Source organism: Amblyraja radiata, chromosome 9, assembly GCF_010909765.2.
Source record: "Amblyraja radiata isolate CabotCenter1 chromosome 9, sAmbRad1.1.pri, whole genome shotgun sequence".
NCBI classification, from domain to species: domain Eukaryota; kingdom Metazoa; phylum Chordata; class Chondrichthyes; order Rajiformes; family Rajidae; genus Amblyraja; species Amblyraja radiata.
In genome coordinates, this window is record NC_045964.1 from 6,677,223 (window position 1) to 6,703,639 (window position 26,417).

Here is a 26,417-nt window from a genome sequence, read left to right on the forward strand (position 1 = left end):
ATTGCTGGTGGTAGTTGTGGTGGGGGCAGATGTGATAGTGGCATTTACGAGGCAAGGAATAGCAGGATATGGATCATGTACAGGCAGATGAGATCAGTTTAACTCGGCATTATGTTCGCCACAAACATTATAGGCCCAGTGGGCCGTTCCCCTGCTGTAGTGTTCTATGTTCTATATCTCCTCATAGAACAATACTATCCTTACCCCAGGAGTCAATGTAGTGAATTGATGCAGCACTATTTACATTACAAGCAGACTCATCCGTTGGTGGTGGGGACACATCCAGGGTCTCTGCAGTTGCAGCAAGCCCCCTCCTCTCCCCTCCCCGCCGGGTGCATTTGCCGTCTCAGTAGCCCGGTGAACCAAGATCTTTGTGTTCACGAGGCAGAATATCAACTTTTTTACTGGCTTCATTGAAATTCGGTCATTCATTTAGTTGGGAAGAGCAGGGGAAAGAATGGCCCCACTTTACCCATATACAAGTGTCTCAATCCCCTTTGGTCTCATGGAGCTTCCATTCAGATCTTTGCTTTAATCTAATCGGACGCAGCAGTCAGCAGCTTTGGAGAAGGTTGCAGCAGATGGACACCCAACACATGCTCTGGATTGATCAGTGGTGGAAGCTGGCACTGGGCAAGTCCTGAGTAAATACATTGCAGTCAGAGAGCAAGACAGAGGCAACTTCAAGTTACTTCTTTACAAAAAGCTTCTTGAACACATTTTTTCTCTTTTTCTTGCCCTCCGTTTCCCTGTCCAGTGAATGGTTCCAGGGCGGCGTTGTGCTGTCTGCCTCGGCCCTCCCCGAGTCCCACGTCTTCCTCCGGCTCTCGTCTTTCTCGCTACTCCTGGAGGGACTCGGCACCCTGTGCACTACGCGCAGGTCGGGGCTACTTCCCAGGGTCTTGTCTCGAGCTGATGGGGAATAAGAGGTTGGAAACGTTCAGGAGGATGCATGCTCAGCCTCAGACATTCTCTTACCGGCAGTGTTGATACTGATTAGCAAAGATTATAGAGCAGAGCAAGATGCGCCACTCTGCGAAAAAAGCGTAGTATGACATGGGTATGACATGACGCCATTTTATTGAGCAGGAATTTACAATAATATTAATAAAATTTACAATAATTGATCAATCTTTGGAACGGATTACACCAAAGATACTAGAGGAGCATTGCCCGCTGCCTCGGGAACGCCGACCGCGGGCAGACGCTTGAGGCTCTCCCACCGGCCACCTTCATCTGGTATCGGGGGGACTGGGAATCAGTCCTGGATCAACTCAGGAGTGGAAACTTCCTCTTCCCCCAAAGATACTAGAGGAGCCTCTAGTATCTTTGCTCTTCCCTGCGACATGATGTAAGAGCAGATTGTATAACTGTGGAGTCCGTCCCCACTACCAAAGATGTCGCGTTTGGCATAAACAAATGGCGGCCGTGACGTTCTGTTACGTACTACACCTCAGCCCATTGGATTTCGGAGGAGTGGTCTATCTTGCTCTACTCTATAATCTTTGCTGATTAGTAGAGTGCAGGGGAGCTCAATGGTGTTGGAATCATGCACTACTCAGGTCAGAGTCTCAAGGGCCTGTCCCACTGTACTAGGTAATTCAAGAGTTCTCCCGAGTTTTCCCCTGATTCGAACTCGGAGAATGTCCGTAGCGGGTCCGTAGGAGTTCGTGGATGTCTCGTAGCGGCTCGTACAAGTAAAAAGTAACAATTTTTTTCATCACGAGTATTTTTTTACTCGTGGACATTTTTCACAGTGTTGAAAAAACGTCACGAGTTTACTGGATTTCCCGAGTACCTACCGTTACTCGTACGAGCCGCTACGAGACATCCACGGACTCCTACGGACCCGCTACCGGACATTCTCCGAGTTCGAATCAGGGTAAAACTCAGGGAGAACTCTTAAATTACCTCGTACAGTAGGACAGGCCCTTTAGTGGGTAATCAAAGGACATGGGCAGCAAGGTGGCGCAGCGGTAGAGTTGCTGCCTTATAGCGGCAGAGACCCGGGTTCCATCCTGACTATGGGTGCTGTCAGTACGGAGTTTGTACGTTTTCCCCGTGACCTGCGTGGGTTTTCTCCGAGATCTGCAGTTTCTAGCCACACTCCAAAGACGTACAGGTTTGTAGGTTAATTGTCTTGGTGTAAATGTAAATTGTCCCCAGTGTGTGTAGGATAGTGTTAATGTGCGGGGATCGCTGGTCGGTGCGGACTCGGTGGGCCGAAGGGCCTGTTTCCGTTCTGTATCTCTAAACTAAACTAAACTAAAGACAGTGCAGTTCACTCACGATGCTTTTCACCAGGATTATATTAACTTCAACATTAAATTCCAAATAAAATTCTGGTCAATATAATTCCTGAAACATTTCCTCAAAACAATAGGTTTTTGGTCGTATAAATGATAGTGCAGTTATCACCTTGTTAAAGCGGGCAAAAAGGAGCAGGAGATTGTTGGGTCGAGTCACGTTGGGGTAACGGGACAAGGGGAATTCTGTTGATTCAGTCGGTGTGTATCACTGACCTGTGTTCAGCTGTTGCCCGGCCTCTGGGTACGGGTGGATGTTGTAGTAGACGTGTGGAGGTTTTGGTGGGGCGGCTGATGCCAACATCTCACTTCCTGCTGCATTGTAAAACAGGACATAGATCAGTACGGCCCACCATGTCTGCGCTGACCATGATGCCAAATTAAACTACTCCCACCTGCCTGAATGCTCAGAGTCTCACTGAGGATCCTTCAGTGCTTCTACTCTGGGGCTGTAGAGCATCTTGTCCGGCAACATCACAATCTGGTTTGGGGACTGCTCTGCCCAGGACAGGAAGGCTCTGCAGAGAGTAGTGCGTTCGGCCAAACGCACTGTGGGAACTACACTCACCCCTCTGCAGGAACTATACACCAGGAGGAGCAGATCCAGAGCCAGCAACATTATGGGGGACCCCTACCACCCCAGCAACGGACTGTGTCAGCTGCTACGGTCAGGCAAACGCCTCCGCTGTCATGCTGTGAAAACAGAGGGGATGAGACGGAGATTCTTCCCACAGGCCATCAGGACTGTAAACTCTCATCTCACCAGGGACTAATTTACTGTACTAATTTACTGTACTAATTTACTGTTGTGTTGTGTCTTTTAAAAAATATTTTTTTTCTAACGTAAATACTGATTCTGTTCTATTCTGTTGTGTAGTTTTTGCACAATCCGCAGGCATTGCCACTTTCATTTCACTGCACACCTTGTATGTGTATGTGACAAATAAACTTGACTTGAACATGGTCCTCCCAACACCACTCCTGGCAGTGTCTTCCAGGAACCCATCAATCCCTGTGTCAAAAAAACTTGCCTGTAAAACTCCTTGTAGCTTTTCCCCCTCAGACACTAAAGCTATGTCCTCTATGATTTGACATTTCTTCCCTGGAAAAACAGTTCCGTCTTCCCTATCTATGCCTTTCATAATTTAATATACTTCTAGGAGGTTTCCCCTCAAACTCCTGAGAAAGAAAATCCACAACCTCTCCTGAAACATTCTTCCCCAGGTCGCATCCTGGTAACCTCCCCCTGCGCCCTCTCCAAAGCCTGCAACGGGGTGACCACAATCGCACGCAGTACTCCAAATGTGGAGTAAACCACGTGTTTTAAAGCTGGAACATGACTTCCTGCTTCATAACTCAGTGCCCCCGCTATTGAACTTGGAGAAGCGAGTGTCACCAAACTTCTGAGTTCACCCGGGTGGAACCCTCTCCAAGATAGACGTATGGCTCACCGTTTCACCTGTTTTTACAAAATGTTAAATGGTCAGCTCGACATAGATTACCAAACCTACACCAAACCCAAACCTATTCGGAGCAGACGAGGAGGGCATTCGATCCAATTTGAGATGCCAGCTACCAAGACAGATGTGTACAGCAATTCATTCTTCCCTCTGCACAATTCAAGCATGGAATAATCTTCACCCTACCATAGTTACCCAACCAGACGCAACTAAATTTAAGATAGCTCTTTTTCTCCAAGAACCCTTTTTTGTTTAAGTCCGCCCTCCGCCACCTCCAGTTTAAATTCCATTTGGAATATTTTTGGAGGACCAAGAACCAAGAAGCATCAACGTAAAGCCAGAGAAGGGAAAGTAATAGAAGAATCTTCTTCGATGGAGGATGGTCGAATGGTTGTGGGAGATGGGAGTAGAAATTCCCAAGTTATAGAGTTGAGCTAAATCACTGGGTTGGCAATCTCTAACCATCTGGTATAGACACAAAAAGCTGGAGTAACTCAGCGGGACAGGCAGCATCTCTGGAGAGAAGGAATGGGTGACGTTTCGGGTCAAGACCTTTCTTCAGACACCCATTCCTTCTCTCCAGAGATGCTGCCTGTCCCGCTGAGTTTCTCCAGCATTTTGTGTCTATCTTCGATTTAAACCAGCATCTTCAGTTCCTTCCTGCACATCTTACGATTCAACCACGGCTGGTGCAGAATTACCAATTCAGTTGTTTAATCTGCAATTAAACAAGAATAATCCTTTGCCATAAAACCACTGCTTCGTCATCAAAAGCATCTCGTTCGTTAAATTCTTTTGGGCAAAGAATCTTCTTTGATATTTTCCCAGCCAGACCCGTACACAACTCTAGAGTTTCGGTCGGTGTGTGACTGCCCACTAAAATGCTCAGGCAAGTCGTCCATTGGTGTTAAATTGTGATTGAATTATTAAAGTGGGTCAATTACCTAACAGCCACACAGGATTCATAAACAAGGTTATAGACAATATTCAATAGACAATAGATGCAGTAGGCCATTCGGCCCTTCGAGCCAGCACCGCCATTCAATGCGATCATGGTTGATCATCCCCAATCAGTACCCCGTTCCTGCCTTCTCCCCATATCACCTGACTCCGCTATTTTTAAGAGCCCTATCTAGCTCTCTCTTGAACGCATCCATAGAACTTGCCTCCACCGCCCTCTGAGGCAGAGAATTCCACAGACTCACCACTCTCTGTGAGAAAAAGTGTTTCCTCGTCTCCGTTCTAAATGGCTTACTCCTTATTCTTAAACTGTGGCCCCTGGTTCTGGACCTCCCAAACATCGGGAACATGTTTCCTGCCTCTAGCGTGTCCAAGCCCTTAACAATCTTATATGTTTCAATGAGATGCCCTCTCATCCTTCTAAACTCCAGAGTGTACAAGCCCAGCTGCTCCATTCTCTCAGTATATGACAGTCCCTCCATCCCGGGAATTAACCTTGTGATAACCTTGATCATCACAAAAGGTTGGCAGCATGTCAGGCATTGGTATCAAGCAGACAGTGTTACAGAAACGCTTCATGTCACACGTTCCTGAACATCCAGTGGTTCATTAATTGAACCTCAAACCCAACAGTGCCATGGGACGACCTGACCAGTTAACGTCTGTTTAGCTTATTGTCATGTGTACCGAGGTACAGTGAAAAGCTTTTGTTGCGTGCTAACCAGTCAGTGGAAAGACAATACATGATTACAATCGAGCCATTCACAGTACAGGTACATGATAAGGGAATAACATTTAGTGCAAGGTAAAGCCAGCAAAGTTCAATCAAGGATAGTCCGAGGGTCACCAATGAGGTAGATAGTAGTTCAGGACTGCTCTCCGCTTGTGGTGGGATGGTTCAGTTGCCTGATAACAGCTGGGAAGAAACTGTCCCTGAATCTGGAGGTGTGCGTTTTCACACTTCTATACCATTTGCCCAATGGGAGAGGGGAGAAGAGGGAGTGGGCAGGGGACCATGGTAACTGCCGTTCCAGACCAGCTCTTCAAGGGTCATACACACCGGCATTGCCACAGGTTGTTTTTTTGAAACAATAAAGTATATAAAGAAGGGTCGTGTCCCGAAATGTCAACTCTCCAACTCTCCTTTGCCAAGAGGAAATAAAAGGGGGAAAAATGGTGTAGGGGGGAGAACAGACTTTGTCTTCCATCACAGTGAGGAGGAGATTCACTGTGATGGATGTTTGTGTGAATTGAATTGTTTGTGTGTCTTGTAGGAATTGTTTTGTTTGTATGGGTGTGGAAACAGAGTTTCGTTTGAGCCTCACTGAGGTTCAAATGATATGGAATAAATATTGAATTGAATATTGATTGAACGTATGAGGTTGTGCTCTGGGGTTTTATCCTGGGTGATGCTGGAGATGGAGTGTGTTTAACATTGCCCATGGATGGGATTCTGCATTGCCACCCCTCAGGCACTGGTTTTAATCATTGCTTATTCTATCTGTTTCTTCCCCCCATTGGGTCTGCCAATCCCCGAATACACAGATTAGCCCTCCCCATGCTTCTAACGTCACTAATCCCTTACACAAACTTCACACCATGTACATTCCCAAATCCACAATGAAACTCCCTGGCACAGTACCGTTTGTTTGAGGTACCAAGGGACTGTCTATCCCGTCTTTTCCCAACGGGGTGCCACTGTTTCGGGGGTGGGCTGGAGTGCTCCTTGCCAATGTGGACTCATCTGATGAAGCGCCCCGCTTAACTCTGAAAGACGGGGTTCTCCTGAACATTGCAAAACAAACAGGAAAAATACGTCAGTTGCCCAGTTCCCACACAATACCCAGTGTAAGTACAGCATGCGTTACGTACACGGCAAAGTTCTCTCTTCCATTTTACCAGCATCTGCAATTACATAGAAACATAGAAAGGTACTCCGGGGGCGCTGTTCTGGCAGCAGCCATGTCAGCAGTGCGTCAGTTTTTTCAACTTTTTTTTATATTTTAGTATGTTTTAAAGTGTGTATTTAATGTTTTCTTGTGTGTTTTGTGTGGGGGGTGGTGTGGGGGGGGGTAAGGGGGAAACCGCTTCGGTCGCCTCCTCCATGGAGGGGCGACTTTTTCCAGGTCGCCTCCCCCGTGGCCTAACATCAAGGATCGACGCGGCCTTTCCCAGAGACGCGCCCGGGGCTTCAGCGGCGGGCGCAGCGTGGACTCTCGGCGTGGAGCGGGTGAGCCCTCGCTGGGGCTCGCTGGAGGGGAGCGCTCCGTTTCGCTGGCCCGGGGCAGCCGGCAGCCTGAAGTCGCAGCCTGAAGCTCCAGCTGGTGCGGCGTCTACAGCCCGGGATCTCACGTTGGGGACCCGGGGGAAGAAGAAGCCATCACCGCCGGCCCGCGGCCAACTTCTACCGCGGGGCCGGCATGGACTTACCATCACCCCTGGAGGGGAGCTTCGACCGCCGGCCCTGCAGTCTACGGTGCTTCTGGCTGCGGCGGGTACTTTAAATCTTGACCGCCGGCCTGCGGCCTACAACAATCTAAAGCCGCGGTCTCCGGTGAGGAAGAGCCGATCCTGGACTGACTCTGGACTCTGGTCCTGTCCACGGGAGGAAATGGAGGAGGACTGGCCAAATGTTTGTGCCTTCCACCACAGTGATGAATGCTGTGGTGGATGTTTGTGTTACATTTTGTGTGTTCTTTATTATTGTATCGCTGCTGACAACCCAATCATTGCCGGGTCACTGCTCGTGCGGTCGACCGGTCGGTGCAGAGAGTAGCTTTGAATCTTGTCTCTTCGTTATGTTGTTTGTGTCCCTTTCTTTTTTTTAAAAGCTACTGTAATGCGCCCTTTTAAATTGCCCCTTGGGGATGAATAAAGTGCTTTGAATTGAATTGAATTGAAAATAGATGCAGGAGGAGGCCATTCGGCCCATCAAGCCAGCACCGCCATTCATTGTGATCGTGGCTGATCGTCCCCAATCAATAACCCGTGCCTGCCTTCTCCCCATATCCCTTGATTCCACTAGCCCCCAGAGCTCTATCTAACTCTCTCTTAAATCCATCCAGTGACTTGGCCTCCACTGCCCTCTGTGGCAGGGAATTCCATAAATTCACAACTCTCTGGGTGAAAAAGTATTTTCTCATCTCAGTCTTAAATGGCCTCCCCTTTATTCTAAGTCTGTGGCCCCTGGTTCTGGACTCGCCCAACATTGGGAAAATTTTTCTTGCATCTAGCTTGTCTAGTCCTTTTATAATTTTATATGTTTCTATAAGATACCCCCTCATCCTTCTAAACGCCAGTGAATACAAGCCTAGTCTTTTCAATCTTTCCTCATATGACAGTCCCGCCATCCCAGGGATCAATCTCATGAACCTACGCTGCACTGCCTCAATCACAAGGATGTCCTTCCTCAAATTAGGAGACCAAAACTGTACACAATACTCCAGATGTGGTTTCACCAGAGCCCTATACAACTGCAGAAGAACCTCTTTACTCCTATACTGAAATCCTCTTGTTATGAAGGCCCACATTCCATTAGTTCTTTCTTAAACATTTCATCCACTCCACTACAAAATCTCCTCACGGTATGTCTACTTTGAAGAAGTTCTCTTCCGATTGTTCTACATCTCTCTAGGTCACTCAATTCCCCTTCCCCTGACTCTTTGTCCCGCCCCCTCCCCAGACATCAGTCTGAAGAAGGGTCCCGACCTGAAACGTCGCCAATTCCTTCTCTCCAGAGATACTGCCTCACCAGGAGTTACTCCAGCATTTTGTGTCTACCTTCGATTTTGCCAGCATCTGCAGTTCTTTCTTAAAAAGTTCCCTCTACTCGTCCAATAAATACTCCGAGTACATATGTGGTTTAAGTGTTGTATATACAAGACAACATTCTAGATACAATCACATTTTTACCATTGCCTCCACACCTTTTCTATGGGTTCTTCAGCAGGACATAGGACCTTACTTTCACTACACCCATAAGATTGTTGTGTGGTGTGTTGAGACTGAGAGGGTACCAGGTGTCTATGATGCATTTAGATAGGCACATAGACATGCAGGGAATGGAGGGATATGGATCATGTGCCAGCAGATGAGATTAGTTTAACCTAGCACAACATTTGGCACGGACATTGTGAGCTGAAGTGCCTGTTCTTCTCAAGATAGACACAAAATGCTGGAGTAACTCAACGGAACAGGCAGCATCTCTGGATATTCTGCTGCACTGACCTATATTGCACATGGAAAGATTTCCACACCATCTCCAGACTACATCCTGATGCTTGGTGGACAAGTCTGGCAATGAGGTGTAACACCAAAAGACATTGACTAGAACCCAGATGAGGTTGGGGCCAAAGTGGGGCTCACTCCCTTCTCACCCTTCACGCCTCCGAGCTCATTCCAGACTCACTGTTGCTCATGGCCCTGAATGTTCAGGTGAGTGGTAGGATCTAGGGGGAGTTAAAGGGAATGTGGGAAGAATAATAAAAGGGAATTTAGGGAGGAAAATCAGTAGTTGACATTGGTGCAGATTCAGTGTAGAAGGGCTTGTTTCTTTACTAAACTGTACTGAAGGGTTTTCAGTAGAAGGGCATGTTTCTGTACTGTATAACTCTACAAACCGTCCACAGAACATGGCCTCAGTCTTGGTTGAGATCACTCTGGCTCCTGAGGTACGTTCAAAACTACTGCACTCTCCCTTGAACAGTGGCACAACTATTGATTGGAGCAACATTTCTCCGAAGATAGACACAAAAAGCTGGAGTAACTCAGCGGGACAGGCAGCATCTCTGGAGAGAAGGAATCGGTGACGTTTCCGATCGAGACCCTTCTTCCAGTCTGAAGAACATATAACATTCTTAAGGGACCGGACAGGCTAGATGCTGCTGCTGCCGCTGTGTAGAGTATGCAGAGTGACGCTGAATTACTATGTGTCTTTTTTGTAACTATCTTTATTTTTGTAACAGCAAGGTAAATATAAGGGCCTGCCCCACTTTCCCGAACTGCTCACGAATTCTCTCGAGTTTTCCCCTTGATTCAAACTCGGAGAATGTTCGTAACGGGTCCGTAGATATATCGTAGCGGCTCGTTATGTTAGCAGTAGGTACTCGGGGCATTAAATGTTACAATTTTTCTCCTCCCGACTATCTTTTTACTCGTGGACATTTTTTGTCATGCTGGAAAAAACGCCCCGACTTACCTGATGCCCCCGAGCACCTACAGATGGCATAATGAGCCGCAATGATATATCTACGGACTCCTACGGATCCGTTACAAACATTCTCCGAGTTTGAATCAAGGGGAGAATTCATTAACAGCTCGGGAAAGTGGGAGAGTCCCTATACAAAAGGTTGTGTGTTACATTGATGAATAGATTAGCATTGCAAGTGAAACTGATTACTTGTCAATTTCAACGGCTTGTGTTGAACTGTGTTCCTAATACACAATGGTGTTTGATTGCTGCAGGGAGATTACCTGTAAACAGTTTTTTTTCCCTGGACTTTTTTCCCCAAGGCAGCTTTTAAACCTGGCTGTCTATTTCCAAAGTAACATTTAAATAGTTCTATGGTTCCTGATTGAAATTGCTTTTGAAATTGGGTCTGAAGAGGGGTCCCGACCCGAAACATCACTGATTCCTTTTCTCCTGTGATGAGGTCTGACCCGCTGAGTTACTCCAGCTTTTTGTGTCGATCTTCGGTTTAAACCAGCATCTGCAGTTCCTTCCTGCACAAAATCGCTTTCTAATCAGTAATACAAATAGTGTTACAAATAGCGTTTCCTAATTCATCAATCGCATTATATCCAATTCAAGTAATAGCAGAACTACCGATATTTGTTTGTTGTGTTGTTGCATTTAATGTAAAGCGGTAGCAAGTAAGAATGTCATTGTTCTGGTCCAGGTTGAGACTGTCCAAGATGATTGTAATGGGCCTGTCCCACTTAGGCGATTTTTTGGGTGACTACCGGCGACTGCCACTAAATTTTCAACATGTTGAAAGTTTTCCTACGACAGTGGTGAAATTTTTTGCTGTTGTAGGTTGTCATAGGTGTTGTCGTAGGTTGTCGCCAGGTGTCATAGGTGAATTCCATTAAAATTAGTCCCTGGCAGTCGCCTTAAGGGCCTGTCCAACTTTCACGAGGTAATTCACGAATTCTCCCGAGTTTCCCCTTGATTCAAACTCGCAGAATGTTCGTAACGAGTCTGTAGGAGGTCGTAGGAGTTCGTAAATATATTGCAGTGGCTCGTTATGCCAGCCGTAGGTACTCGTGGCATCAGGTAAGTCGGGACGTTTTTTCCAGCCCAATAAAAAATGTCCACGTTTAAAAAAATGGTCGGGATGAAAGATATTGCAACTTTTTACTCGTAAGGAGGGCATCGAAATAGTCGTGGGAATTCGTAGACATACTCGTAGGAGTTCGTGAACATGGTCGTGGAAGGTCGTAGGAGTTCGTAGAATACCACAACCTTGATTTTTGTTTTAGGTCCTTTAAACTCGGCAGAGGTTTTGAATTAAGTCGTGAAAGTGGGACAGGCCCATTAATCTGTAGCTGCCTATTACAGCCTGAGAAAAGTGCCAGTCATCATTTACAGATACTCTTTCTCCACCCCCCTCTCCTCACAATATCTCTCATACCTGGGGAGGAAATCTTTGCTGTTCCCCACCCTCGATGGGGAGGTTCCTGTCCTGGTAGGTGTCCCTACAGCGAGGAGTGACTTCACCTGGGGCAGTTCCCTTTGGATAAAGCACAGGGCATTTTACAAGATGTTTGAGCAGCATGCTGTCAGTATCATAATCATACTTTATTAGCCAAGTATGTTTTGCAACATATGAGGAATTTAATTTGCCATACAGTCATACCAATAAAAAGCAACAAGACACACTTACAGTGCATTGAGAAAGTATTCAGACCCCTTCACTTTTTCCACTTTTTGTTACGTTACAGCCTTATCTAAAATGGATTAAATTCATTTTTTTTATCATCAATCTACACACAATAGCCCACAATAAAAAAGTGAAAACAGGTGTTTAGAAATGTTTGCAAAATAATTAAAAATAAATAACTGAAATATCACATTTACATAAGTATTCAGACCCTTTACTCAGTACTTTATTGAGGCACCTTTGGCAGTGATTACAGCCTCAAGTCTTCTTGGGTATGATGCTACAAGCTTGGCACACCTGTATTTGGGTAATTTCTCCCATTCTTCTCTGCAGATCCTCTCAAGCTCTGTCAGGTTGGATGGGGAGTGTTGATACACAGCTATTTTCAGGTCCCTCCAGAGATATTCGATCGGTTTCAAGTCCGGGCTCTGGCTGGGCCACTTACGGACATTCACAGACTTGTCACAAAGCCACTCCTGCGTTGTCTTGGACGTGAGCTTTAGGTCGTGGTCCTGTTGGAAGATGAACGTCTGCCCCAGTCTGAGGTCCAGAATGCTCTGGAGCAGGTTTTCATCAAGGATCTCTCTGTACTTTGCTCCGTTCATCTCGATCCTGACTAGTCTCCCAGTTCCTGCCATTGAAAAACATCCCCACAGCATGATGCTGCCACCACCATGCTTCATTGTAGGTATGGTATTGGCCAGGTGATGAGCGGTGCCTGGTTTTCTCCAGACGTGACACTTGGCATTCAGGTCAAAGAGTTCAATCTTGGTTTCATCAGGCCAGGGAATCTTGTTTAGGTGCCTTTTGGCAAACTCCAAGCGGGCTGTCATGTGCCTTTAACTGAGGAGTGGCTTCTGTCTGGCCACTCTACAATAAAGGCCTGATTGGTGGAGTGCTGCAGATATAGTTGTCCTTCTGGAAGTTTCTCCCATCTCCACAGAGGAACTCTGGAGCTCTGTCAGAGTGACCATCGGGTTCTTGGTCACCTCCCTGAATATGTTAGTAAGTCTCTATCCTAAGGCCCTTCTTCCCCGATTGCTCAGTTTGGCCAGGCTCTATGAAGAGTCCTGGTGGTTTCAAAGTTCTATTTAAGAATGACGGAGGCCACTGTGCTCTTCGGGACCTGCAATGCGCCAAAAAATGTTTTCCCCAGATCTGTGTCTCAACATAATCCTGTCTCGGAGGTCTAAAGACAATTCCTTCGTCTTCATGGCTTGTTTTTTTGCTCTGACATGCACTGTCAACGGTGGGACCTTATATAAACAGGTGTGTGCCTTTCCAAACCATGTACAATCAATTTAATTTACCACTTGTAGACTCCTATCAAGTTGTAGAAACATCTCAAGGATAATCAATGGAAACACGATGCACCAAAGCTCAATTTTGAGAGTCACAGCAAAGGGTCTGAATACTTACGTAAATGTGATATTTCAGTTATTTATTTTTAATTATTTTGCAATATTTACTAAACACCTGTTGTGCGTAGATTGATCATAATAAAAAATGACTGTAACCAATTTTAGAATAAGGCTGTAATGTAACAAAATGTGGAAAAAGTGAAGGGGTCTGAATACTTTCTCAATGCACTGTAATACATTTTAACATAAACATCCACCACAGTGACTCTTCCACATTCCTCACAGTGATGGAAGGTGAAAATTTTTTTTTTGGAAATGTTGACGGGACGATCAGTAGCCGGCGGTCGGGCGCTCCGCGTTGGGGCGATCAAGCTCCTGCATTGGGGGGGAATGTCAGCTGCCCCACGCCGGGCGATCTGACCCCGGGTCGGGGCTGGTCGAGACCTTTTGCGTCGTTTGGAGCTTCCCGACATCGAGCTCCTCGATGCTGAAGTCCGCAGGCCGCAGTTGGAACGTCGGTCCCAGACAAGGGATTGGTTCAGATGGTAAGTCCACGGCCCCGCGGTGGGGCTCAAAGTCAATCTCGAGCAAGGCCTCCAGCTCCATGATGTTAGGCTGCAGAGCGACCGGAGATACGATCCGGAAAACAATCGCATCTCCGACAAGGTAAGAGATTGAAAATAAGTTTCCCCCGACCCCCTGCCCCCGCATAAAACAAACCAGAGAACATTAACATAAACTTTTAACACACACTAAAAATAACAAAAATGACGAAAAGACAGACAGACCGTTGGCGAGGCTGCCATCGCTGACGGCGCCACCCGGTGGAATATTACACAGAATGCACTCTTTCTTATCTCACTGTCCAAGGTAAACCATGCCCTGGAGTTGGTTGGGAAGGTTAGCACAGGCCCGGGGCACAAGTGCCACACACACCATCCCTTCCCCTCCAACCATCCAGCTTTCAATATATTCCCATGCAACTGGTGAGATTGAAAGCGTGCCCCTTCTAGGATGTAAGAGACCTCAGCCCCCAACAATGAATGCTGCAATGTTCCAATCACCAGCCTTTCCTACTTACACTGGGTCCGATGGGAAGCCATTGGCATGGAATGGTTTGTCTGTTTCCCCCGCGTATTGGTCACTTCTAGATTTCTCCTATATTTCACATTTCCAACAACTGCTGTGCTTTGCATTTCCCCAGTTCCAGCACCTTTTTAATCCTGTTTAAGAAGGAACTGCAGATGCTGGAAAATCGAAGGTAGACAAAAATGCTGGAGAAACTCCTATGGATTCGGGCCGAAACGTTGCCTATTTCCTTCGCTGCATAGATGCTGCTGCACTCGCTGAGTTTCTCCAGCATTTTTGTCTACCTTTTTAACCCTGGTCTCTCCTATATTTACATTTATTTCTCTCGATTTACCTCCAGAGATCAGCTGTGAACATCATGTCTTCACCCTCTCTCAGCAGGCACGAGCACCATTGAGTTTAGTTTAGTTTAGAGATACAGAGCGGAAACAGACTCTTCGGCCCACCGAGTCCGCGCCGACCAGCGATCCCCGCACACTAACACTATCCTACACACGAGGGACAATTTACAATGAAACCAAACCAATTAACCTACAAACACGTAGTCTTTGGAGAATGGGAGGAAACCGGAGATCCTGGAGAAAACCCACGCAGGTCAAGGGGCGAACGAACAAACTCTGTACTGACAGCACCCGTAGTCAGGATCAAACCTGGATCTCTGGTGCTCCTGTTTTGTGTCATTCAGTCTCTCTTCGACCTCACTTAATCATAGACATGCCCTCTGTTCCCCTCTATCACTCTCCCTGCAGCTTCAAACATTTGCAATTTCTATCTTTCCCCAGTTCTGATGAAGGGTCATCACTCTGAAACATTGGCTCTGCTTCTCTCTCCATGGAAGCTGCCTGACCAGCTGAGTATATCAGGCATTTTCTGCTTATATTCCTGCAACAACTGTGCCTGGGAAAAACCTAGGCTATCCACGTTGACTATGGTGTATCTGGGTGGGTGGTTTCAGAGATGTGGTAAATACCGGGGCAGTTCAGGAGCGACTCCTCCACCTAAAATAACCCATCGACTGTTCCTCTCTTGTGAAGAATGGGTGAGTTAATGGGGAGAGACCCACAGCATCATAACCAAAGATCCTATAGCGAGCAAGATAGATCACTCGACGAAAAAGACGTAGTACGGTCATGGGCAGATTCGTGGGTAATTTTCGGCCCCATTTCCGTAACCGGCTTCCGTCTCCGCACCAAAGATCCCGTAGCGGAGCAAAGATACTAGTGCGGAGACGGAAGCCGGTTACGGAAACATCCTCGTAAAAATAAAAGTTCTTTGGTAAAAATCTTCTCCTCATTTTCAGAATTATAATTTATTAACACAAACTGTTCCCCCGCAACGTTGATTACACTGCGAGTCGGGTCAGGTTACTGAAATGGATGAAAAAAAGGCCCACGTTCCGCTCCGTTGCGTACTACACGTCAGCCCATTGCATTTAGCAGGAGTGGTCTATCTTGCTCCGCTATAGGATCTTTGATTGTAACTCCATTCAAATCAACACATCATGGAAATGAAAGGATGAATGTGAGGTGGCACCAGATGAACACTACTCACCAGGGTTGCTGTGGAGACTGTGAAGGAGAGGTGCCATTGGCAGGAGATGGACTCGCTTCAACCAACCCTGAGAAAGAGCACAGGAAAAGTAAAAGTCCTGTACATCGACATTTGCTATCTTTTCATGATATAAAGAGCAGGACCACAGGGTACATTCGGCCCGTACACAGTATGTATCCCAGGCCTGGCTGCACACTGAACCACTATTATCATGGCTAGTCCATACTCCATCCCTCCTGTATCCCTGGCCATTGTTTGACCACTACACCTCTGTAGTTGAATCGGTCCACCCACTGTCCCCACATCACTGACCGATCCATACACTGTCCCCACATCACTGACCGGTCCATACACTGTCCCCACATCACTGACCGGTCCATACACTGTCCCCACATCACTGACCACTCCACACACTGTTCCTTATCATCGAGCAATACTGACCAACCACATCACCATCAACATGTCCATTGGTAGCTGAAACCTGGCACTACTATTACAACAAGTCTGATTCCAGCAGCTGGGAATTTTGTGTGGCAAGCTCTGTACAGCCTCTTCCAATTACCCCTCCAATAGAAAGGAACATAGAAACATAGAAACATAGACAATAGGTGCAGGAGTAGGCCATTCGGCCCTTCGAGCCTGCACCGCCATTCAATATGATCATGGCTGATCATCCAACTCAGTATCCCGTACCTGCCTTCTCTCCATACCCCCTGATCCCCTTAGCCACAAGGGCCACATCTAACTCCCTCTTAAATATAGCCAATGAACTGGCCTCGACTACCCTCTGTGGCAGGGAGTTCCAGAGATTCACCACTCTCTGTGTGAAAAAAGTTCTTCTCATCTCGGTTTTAAAGGATTTCCCCCTTATCCTTAAGCTGTGACCCCTTGTCCTGGACTTCCCCAACATCGGGAGCAATCTTCCTGCATCTAGCCTGTCGAACCCCTTAAGAATTTTGTAAGTTTCTATAAGATCCCCTCTCAACCTCCTAAATTCTAGAGAGTATAAACCAAGTCTATCCAGTCTTTCTTCATAAGACAGTCCTGACATCCCAGGAATCAGTCTGGTGAACCTTCTCTGTACTCCCTCTATGGCAATAAAGTACTTCCTCAGATTTGGAGACCAAAACTGTACGCAATACTCCAGGTGTGGTCTCACCAAGACCCTGTACAACTGCAGTAGAACCTCCCTGCTCCTATACTCAAATCCTTTTGCTATGAAACAGGACCACAGGGTACATGAGATCTGAAGATTGACATAAAAAGCTGGAGCAACTCAGCGGATCAGATAGCATCTCTGGAGAAAAGGATTGGGTGACGTTTCGGATCGAGACCCTTCTTCAGACTGAGTGTCAGGGGAAAGGGAAAGGAAAGATATCGATGGTGATATGGAGAGATTATAGAACAAATGAATTAAAGATATGCAAACAAGTAATGATGATAAAGGAAACAGGCCATTGTTAGCTGTGGGTCAAGTGAAAACGAGTACAGACTATGAGGCTCAACAAGACGACTTTGAAACTGGTATGACTTGGGAGGGGGAGGGTTGGAGAGAGAGGGGATGCAGGTGTTACTTTAAGTTAGATCTGAATGCCTGGAGTTAAATTTCATCCTGAACTGAGTCTTGCCACAGTGGCTAGAAATCAGATTGAAACTCCTGGCTATGCTCTCTGTGTTTCTAAAGAACCCCATTTTATTCTTATGTTTTAACCAACAGCCTCCACCCTCTCCAATCACCTTCGCACGCCACCCCTTCCTGTTGAATGGTTCGGGAATTTTTAAGAGGCTTAAATAACCAATTGCTGTTGAATGTTGCCACTCTAGCTTTTCGACATGAAACAACTCTATACAGGGGACATTAAAGGGCCTGTCCCACTTTCACGACCTAATGGCCCTGTCTCACAATGCGAGTTCATTCAAGAGCTCTCCCGAGTTTAATAAAAAACCAAACTCGTGGTAGGCACGGAGAATGAACGTAGCGGGTACGTCGGAGCTCGGGGACATCTCTTAGCGGCTCGTAACGCTAACGGCAGGTACTTGGGAAGACTCGCTAATGGCAGGTAAACTCGGGAAGACCCGTGAAGACTTTTCAACATGTTAAAAAATGTTCACGAGAGCCCCGAGTACCGACGAGCGGCCATTACCGTAAATCTCCGAGTTCGAATCAGGGCAAATTCGGGAGAACTCTTTGAATGAACTCGTACAGTGGGACAGGGCTTTAATTCACGACCTCTGCCGAGTTTGACCTTGACTCATACTCGCAGCATGGTCGTCAAAAGGTTGTAGGAGGTCGTAGATAGGTCGTAGCGGGCCGTGATGCTAGTCGTAGGTACTCGCGGCATCAAGTAGGTCGGGGCGTTTTTCTAGCCTGATGAAAAATGTCCACGAGTAAAAAAAGGTTGTGAATTAGGTTCAGAAAGTGGGACAGGCCCTTTAATGTTGTGGAACATCCAATGGTGGTGTAATTATGGTCACACAAGGAGTGTCGCTATCAGGAGGTTTTGGACTGATGAGTAGCCCCTTTGATCTGAGGGAGACTTCAAGGACCATCATGAAAGACAAAGAGTAAGAGAACACAAAGCGGACACGTGATATAACTTGAGATAGACGCCAATTGCTGGAGTAACTCAGGCAGCATCTCTGGAGAGAAGGAATGAGTGATGTTTCTGGTCGAGACCCTTGTTCATACCCGAGCTTCGTCAGTCTCGACCTGAAACGTCACCCAGTCCTTCTCTCCAGAGATGCTGCTTGTCCCGCTGAGTTATTCCAGCTTTTGGTGTCTATCTTCGGTTTAAACCAGCGTCTGCAGTTCCTTCCTACACATTGAGATGTCTTACCTGCGTTGTTCCTGATCTTTTCAATCCACTCATCCTTCAGAGCGCACGAAGGAGCAGAGAAACGATATTCAGCCCCATCACTAAGCCTACGAGGCAACACATTCAGTTCAGACATCTACAATGCCGTGACACTATCAATTCATGTCTAGATCTGCATACAAAGCCTCACGCAACACACTGCGATAAGTACATAAACAAAACACACACACACACACACGCACACACACACACACACACACACACGCACACACATAAGTACATAAACAAAGCACACACACACACGCGTACACGCACACACACACAAAAGTACATGCACAAACCTTCAAATATATACACATGCACATGAGGTACACGTATAGGTGAAGGTACATACAAAATAAATTTGTGAATTACATGCAAAGATGCACAACTACTGTATTGCCACTAATATTGAAAGGAACTTGCATTTAGATGGTGCCTTTTATATTGGAACATAGTACAGAACAGCACAGGAATGGATCATGATGCTTGCCCCGAACGTGATGCCAAGTTAAACTGATCTCATCTGCCTGTACATGATCCATATCCCTCTATTCCCTGCACGGTGTGCCTATCTCAAAGCCTCATAAACGCCACTATCACATCTGCCTCCACCACCACCCTTGGCAATGTGTTCCTGGCCCCCACCCCTGTCTGTGTAAAAAACTTGCCCCGCACATCTCTATTAAAGTTCCCCCTCTTATTTTAGCGCTATGCCCTCTAGTGTTGGACCTTTCCAACCTGGGGGAAATGTTGTGACTGTCTGCCCGATCTATGCCTCTCATAATCATATATACTTCTATCCTCCCCTCAACCTCCAACCTTCCACAGAAAACAATCTAACAAATCTAACGATCGAACCTCTCCCTGTAGCCGAGGCCCTCTAATCTGGGCATCATTCTGGTAAATCTCCTCTATCCAAAGCCCCCACATGGAATGGGATAGCTAGACTGCATGCAAAACTCCTAATCCAGCCTCACCAAAGTCCTACAGAGCTGCATCATAACTTCCTGACTCTTATATTCAATATCCCCAGCAATGCAGGCAAGCAAACCATATGCGTTCTTAATCCTATCCACTTGTGCTGCCACCTTCAGTGAGTTTTAAACTTGAACACCAAGACCCCTCTGCACATCGGTGCTGCTGAGGATCTTGCCATTAACCGTATACTCCTTACATTCAACCTCCCAAAATGCATCACCTCACACACTTGCTCGGATTAAACTCCATCTGCCATCTCTCTGCCCATTCCTGCAGCTGATCTATATCTCGCTGTATCTTCCGACAGTATTCCTCACGATCTGCAACTTGGTGTCATCAGGAAACATCCCTTTTCTTACTCATGTCATTTACGCTGACGTGCACAACGACTTTTGTCTGCTCTCTGTCCCTTTGGGAATGTTGTGTAGCCGCTCCCAAGACATCCAGGACCCTGGCACCATCACGGAGTCTCGACTGCTGCCACAGGATCTCCTGTCCGCACCCCAACTATCGAGTCACCTATCACGGCCACAGTGGGTGACTTCACCCTGCCCCGCTGTGCCTCCGAGCCAGCCCCGTTGCCAAGGCCCTGGCTATTGCTGCTCTCCCTTGAATGATCATCCCCTCAACATTATCCAAACTGATTTGAAAACATCAAAAGAGTTGTGAATTTATGGAATTCCCTGCCACAGAGGGCAGTGGAGGCCAAGTCACTGGATAGATTTAAGAGAGAGTTAGATAGAGCTCTAGGGGCTAGTGGAATCAAGGGATATGGGGAGAAGGCAGGCACGGGTTATTGATAGGGGAAGATCAGCCATGATCACAATGAATGGCGGTGCTGGCTCGAAGGGCCGAATGGCCTCCTCCTACACCTATTTTCTATGTTTCTATGTAACTGGAGAATATTCCATTACACTCCTGACTTGTACCCTAAGCCACTGTATACTTACAGAGTATACAGAGGTGATTTAGTAATCCCAACATCTGATGCACAGTACAATAAATGAAAATGGGAGCATTAGATGCGATTGCCTTCACAGCACCCTCTTAGAGTCATAAGAGTCATAGACTGTAGAAACAGGCCCTTCGGCCCAACTTGCCCACACTGACCAACATATCCCATCTACACTAGGTCCCACTTGCCTGCGCTTGGCCCATATCCCTCTAAACCTGTTCCATCCATGTACCTGTCTGAAGCATCTAGGGATGGAATGTTTCGCTCAGTGGTGCAGCGGGTAGAGCTGCTGGTTCACAGCAACAGGAGTTCGATCCTGTCCTCGGCTGCTGCCTGTGTGGAGTTTGCACATTCTCCCTATGACTGTGTGGGTTTCCACCGGGTGCCCTGGTTTCCCCTCACATCCCAAAGATCTGCAGATTTCTAGATTAATTGGCCTCTGTGCAAAAAAAAAAAGTCCCAATGCAGACGAAAAAGTGGAGCAATGTAGAACCAGTGTGAACAGGTGATCGATGGTTAGCATAGACTTGGAGGGCCAAAGGGCCTGTTTCCATGCTGTACCTCTAAGCTAAACTGAACTAAAACTTAACTAAGCATCCTGTGATTAATTTGCCCAGGGGTAGTAATGGGTCAGTTGCATCTACAGTATATATACATACATACCGTAGGTGGAAAGTATGCTCCTTTGTGGAATCAGCAATCTTCTCGCATGTTGCCTCAACGATAGTGAGGGAGGGTAAACATGGGGAACCCTGTAATGGAACAACTCCATTAGTGACGCAGTGGTGCTGGTTTCCAACGGCAACGGTGACGGACGCACTACACGTCTCTGTCCTCCAGTTCCTGCGGACTTCCGCCGCTGGAAGTATAGGATTTTGGTGTGTGTGTGCTTTATCATCATTCCTTACAATGCTGTGTACGACAGTGATCGCAACTTCTACTGAAGTGTGGATGGCCGTTGGCTCGCTAGCAGCTCATCCGCCCTTTGACAGCTCTTGTTTTTGGTCCACAGCCCCCTCCTCACCTGGCAAACCAGGTGGGGGAGACGGTTTAGTCGCCGACTATCCGACCATGGAGCAGGTAGTACGGGATTACATGGTACCCGTGGCGGGGGGAACTCCCCCCGGACCTGACCTGAAACAATTCCACAATGGAAAATATATAACTTAAACAGGGTAGACAAAAGTGCTGGGGAAACTCAGCGGGTGAGGCAACATCTATGGAGCGAAGGAAATAGGCAACGTTTCGGGCCGAAACCCTCTTTCAGATGGGTTTCGATTCTCCAGCATCTGCAGTTCCTTCTTGAACAATAAGGATGTTTAAAATGAACAACTCGCACAGTACAGATAGCAAGTGCAGTGAATAGCAAGATATCCATTACACACTCCTTTGGTGGCACTGGTTGAATGGAACACAGCACCACAAAGATCTTGGTACAGATCATCGTGTAGACACAGGAGTGTATAAAGGAGCAAGGGTATCATCCAACGTTTAAAAACTTGGGACAGGACATTATGTACAGTTTAAAAGGGCACTAAGTGCTGGAGTAACTCAGCTGGTCAAACGGCATCAGTGGAGGATGTAAATAGGTGAGGTTTCGGGTCGGGACCCGTCTTCAGACAGATGGTAGGATGGGCAGGTGTGATAAAGCTGGAAGTGAGGTGAGGCAGGACAAAGCTTCACAGGTAATAGGTGGACAGGGGCGAGCGACCCCCTCGATCGGCAGATGGTTGGAATAAAGGCCAGAGAGACAAGCAGAAGGAGCGATACAGATTTGAAGAGTTGTGAGTGGTGAAGTCGGGGGAAGGAATGGAGGAGAGGGAGGATGTACGTGGGAGTCCATGTGGAGCCCAGGAGATGGGATGGGGGAGAAAGAGGAGGCATGGGGGAGGAAATGGAGGGGTGGGGGGGGTTTGTAGAGTTGATCTAAAATTGGATTATTCAATGGTAGACAAAAGTGCTGGAGAAACTCAGCGGGTGCGGCAGCATCTATGGAGCGAAGGAAATAGGCAATGTTTTGGGCCAAAACCCTTCTTCAGACTGATGTAGGGTGGGTGGGGGGGGGGGGGGGTGGGAAGAAGAAAGGAAGTGGAGGCAGTGGGCTGAGGGAGAGCTGGGAAGAGGAGGAGACAATAAGAGCCACCGGAAATTGGAGAAGTCAATGTTCATGCTGTTGGGGTGCAGACTGCCCAAGCGGAATATGAGGTGCTGCTCCTCCAATTTCCGGTGGTGCTCACTCTGGCCATGGAGGAGGCCCAGGACAGAAAGGTCGGATTCGGAATGGGAGGGGGAGGTGAAGTGCTGAGCCACCGGGAGATCAGGTTGGTTAATGCGGACCGAGCGGAAGTATTGGGCGAAACAATCCCGTTGGATTGTAAACTATGCAAGCGGAATAGAAGGTGCTGTTCTGCAGTTTGCGTATGGCTTCACTCTGGCAGTGGAAAAGACCCAGGACAGAAAGGTCAGTGTGGGAATGGGAAAGGAATGAAAATGGTTGGCAACCGGGAAGATCTAGTCAACGTTGGCGACTAAGCACTAAGTTCAACGAAACGGTCACCGAATCTGCACTTGGTGTCGTTGAGGTACAGGAGGCCACTGCGTACAGTAGATGAGGTTAGAGGAGATGCATGCGGACCTATGTCTCAGCTGGGAGGACTGCTGGGTCCCTGGACGGATGCATTGGAGGAGGTATAGGGACAGGTGTTGCATGGCCCACTTTTTATCGGGGAAAGTACCTGGGGAGGCAGTGGTTTGAATGAGACTATGGAGTTGTGGAGGGATCAATGTCTGCGGAACGCGGAAAGGATTGATGATGAGAAGATGTGACTGGCGGTGGGATCACGTTGGAGGTGCCGGAAATGTTGAGGAATGACGTGTTGGTGGCTGGTGGAATGAGAGTTGCTTCATCTTGGGAGCAGATATGGCGGAGATGGGGGAATGACGTTTTTGAGAGTAGGGAATTACGTTTTTGCATGGAGCAAGGTGGGAGATAGTCCAGGCAACTGTAGGGGTCAGTAGTTTATAGTAGACATTAATTAAGAATAAGGGGTAAGCCATTTAGAACGGTGACGAGGAAACACTTTTTCTCACAGAGAGTGGTGAGTTGTGGAATTCTCTGCCTCAGAGGGCGGTGGAGGCAGGTTCTCTGGATGCTTTCAAGAGAGAGCAAGATAGGGCTCTTAAAAATAGCGGAGTCAGGGGATATGGGGAGAAGGCAGGAACGGGGTACTGATTGGGGATGATCAGCCATGATCACATTGAATGGCGGTGCTGGCTCGAAGGGCCAAATGGCCTACTCCTGCACCTATTGTCTATTGTCTAATCAATGGTGCCCTGTGATGGAGAGAGGTGTCAGCGACAGTCCAAGTGAATTTGAGGGCAGGGTGGAAGTTAGTGGTGAAGTTAGTTTAACCCACATGTTCTGCATGGGTGCAGTCGTCAATGTAGCGCAGAAAGAGTTGGGAGATGTTGCCAGTGTATGACTGGAACAAAAGCTGTTTGTCGTAACCAGTGAAAAGACAGGCAATGCTGATGCCCATAGCTACACCTTTAACTGTACAGCCTAATCCAGTCCTTAGTGTTGACATAGCTCAGGCAGTTGTAGAAAGTACTTTGTCTCGACCGAAACATCACCTATTCCCTTTCTCCAGAGACGCTGTCTGATCCGCTACTCCAGCTTTTTGTGTCTATCCGGTTTAAACCAGCATCTGCAGTTCCTTCCTACACATGGAAGGAGCTTTATTCTTATTAGACAATAGGCAATAGATGCAGGAGTAGGCCATTCGGCCCTTCGAGCCAGCACCGCCATTTAATGTGATCATGGCTGATCATCCCCAATCAGTACCCCGTTCCTGCCTTCTCCCCATATCCCCTGACTCCGCTATCTTTAAGAGCCCTATCTAGCTCTCTCTTGAAAGTATCCAGAGAACCGGCCTCCACCGCCCTCTGAGGCAGAGAATCCCACAGACTCATCACTCTCTGTGAGAAAAAGTGTTTCCTCGTCTCCGTTCTAAATGGCTTACCCCTTATTCTTAAACTGTGGCCCCTGGTTCTGGACTCCCCAACATTGGGAACATATTTCCTGCCTCTAGCGTGTCCAAACCCTTAACAATCTTATATGTTTCAATGAGATACCCTCTCATCCTTCTAAAGTCCAGAGTGTACAAGCCCAGCCGCTCAATTCTCTCAGCATATGACAGTCCCGCCATCCCGGGAATTAACCTTGTGAACCTACGCTGCACTCCCTCAATAGCAAGAATGTCCTTCCTCAAATTAGGGGACCAAAACTGCACACAATACTCCAGGTGTAAAGGTGAATATCTTAAAGTCTTGTAAATGTTTGAAGAGACAGTCTAATGGGAACATTTGCCAAGTATCTGCCTTCAGATTGGTTGATAGGACAGTACAGGGTGAGCTGTATTCACCCATTAATACGTAGATAAACTCAATGACCATAGACGTTTTCCCAGGACAGGGGAGTGTAAAACTGTGCCTAAAACTGTTCAGGTTTAAGGGACCTGAGAGGCAGCCTTTTTTTTTCTCTCCCCCACCTAGATGATGGTGCATATATGGAATGAGTTGCCAGAGGAAGTGGTAGAGGCGGGTACAATGATGACATTTAACAAACACACGGGGAATCACATGGATAGGAAAGGTTTGGAGTAATATTAGGCAGGAGCAGGCAAGTGAGACCAGCTTGGTTGGGCAACTTGGTCGTGCGTGGATGAGTTGGTTTGAAGAATCCGTTTGCATGCTGTACAGTTCACTGACTAGTAACTTGCTCAATAACTAGATCAGTTCAGTAATTCGAGGATAGACACAAAATGCTGGAGTAACTCAGCGGGACAGGCAGCATCTCTGGAGAGAAGGAGTGGGTGAGTGGGGGGGGTGGGGTTGCATCTTATTTTTTAATTCCTTGACATATCCAAACAGAAAGACTCACCTTCAAACTCTGAGTCCTGTTCTTGTAGAAGCAGAGAGCTTGATCTGCTAGAATCACAAAACAGGTATCCCAGGCGATGGAGTCAGTCTAAATGTGAAATCAAAGTTAGGACCAACAAGAAAGAGGCTTGGTTTCATACAGTGTTAGAGCAACCAAACTGCTTTTGATGTGTAGCCACAGCTCTGGATGTGAACCATGCAGGGTCCAGCACACACTGTCCCTACACCACACAGCAATGACCAGATATTATGGTTTAGGTTTCATTGAGGGATAGATATTGGTCAGGTCACAGGGGAGAACTTATTCAAATAATTCTGGGGGATTTTTTACTTCAACCTGAAAGCAATGTCGCTTGATTTGTCATTCAAACGATTACAGGTCTGTGGCACTTCAGTACAGTACCCTAATGTGTCAACCTGGAATATGCTCTCAGTCTCTGGCGTGGGATTTGAACCCATGATCTGACGCAGGTGTGTCTCGTGCAGTCTGAAGTATACCTCACACAGGGATAGTTCGCCAACTTGCATCGGTATAGTGTAGTTTGCTGGAGTATTATCAGATAACATTTGACCCTGAGGATTTAATGACCGAAAGCTGTGACTACGGAGGGTCAGGGCCCCGACCAAGGGTGAACAAGGGAGGTGGAGGACTCTCTGAACTGTATTGGGGAAGTCCAGAACAAGGGGTCACAGTTTAAGGATAAGGGGGGAGTGTTTTAGGACCGAGATGAGAAAAACATTTTTCACACAGAGAGTGGTGAATCTCTGGAATTCTCTGCCACAGAAGGTAGTTGAGGCCAGTTCATTGGCTATATTTAAGAGGGAGTTAGATGTGGCCCTTGTGGCTAAAGGGATCAGGGGGTATGGAGAGAAGGCAGGTACAGGATACTGAGTTGGATGATCAGCCATGATCATATTGAATGGCGGTGCAGGCTCGAAGGGCCGAATGGCCTGCTCCTGCACCTATGTTTCTATGTTTCTATTACCTTCCACCACAGTGAAGAATGCTGTGGTGGATGTCTGTGTTGAATTATGTTGTGTATTGTGTCCTTTTTTAATTGTAACGCTGCATGGTAA

General features: G+C 47.1%; 1 protein-coding gene across 1 annotated transcript in view; it reads right to left on the bottom strand.

The window, feature by feature from the left end:
- Positions 1–274: 274 nt before the first annotated feature.
- sptbn5 (spectrin beta, non-erythrocytic 5) overlaps positions 275–26,417 on the bottom strand; it is a 288,791-nt gene continuing 262,648 nt past the window's right edge. Inside the window, exons 65-72 of the mRNA XM_033026595.1 lie at positions 25,342–25,428; positions 21,063–21,151; positions 18,446–18,531; positions 15,609–15,675; positions 11,359–11,457; positions 6,369–6,511; positions 2,523–2,621; positions 275–912 (exon numbers count right to left, since the gene is read on the bottom strand). Of these exons, the coding sequence (XP_032882486.1) occupies positions 689–912; positions 2,523–2,621; positions 6,369–6,511; positions 11,359–11,457; positions 15,609–15,675; positions 18,446–18,531; positions 21,063–21,151; positions 25,342–25,428 (894 nt within the window). The 3' untranslated portion in view covers positions 275–688. The remainder of the gene's footprint in view (positions 913–2,522; positions 2,622–6,368; positions 6,512–11,358; positions 11,458–15,608; positions 15,676–18,445; positions 18,532–21,062; positions 21,152–25,341; positions 25,429–26,417) is intronic.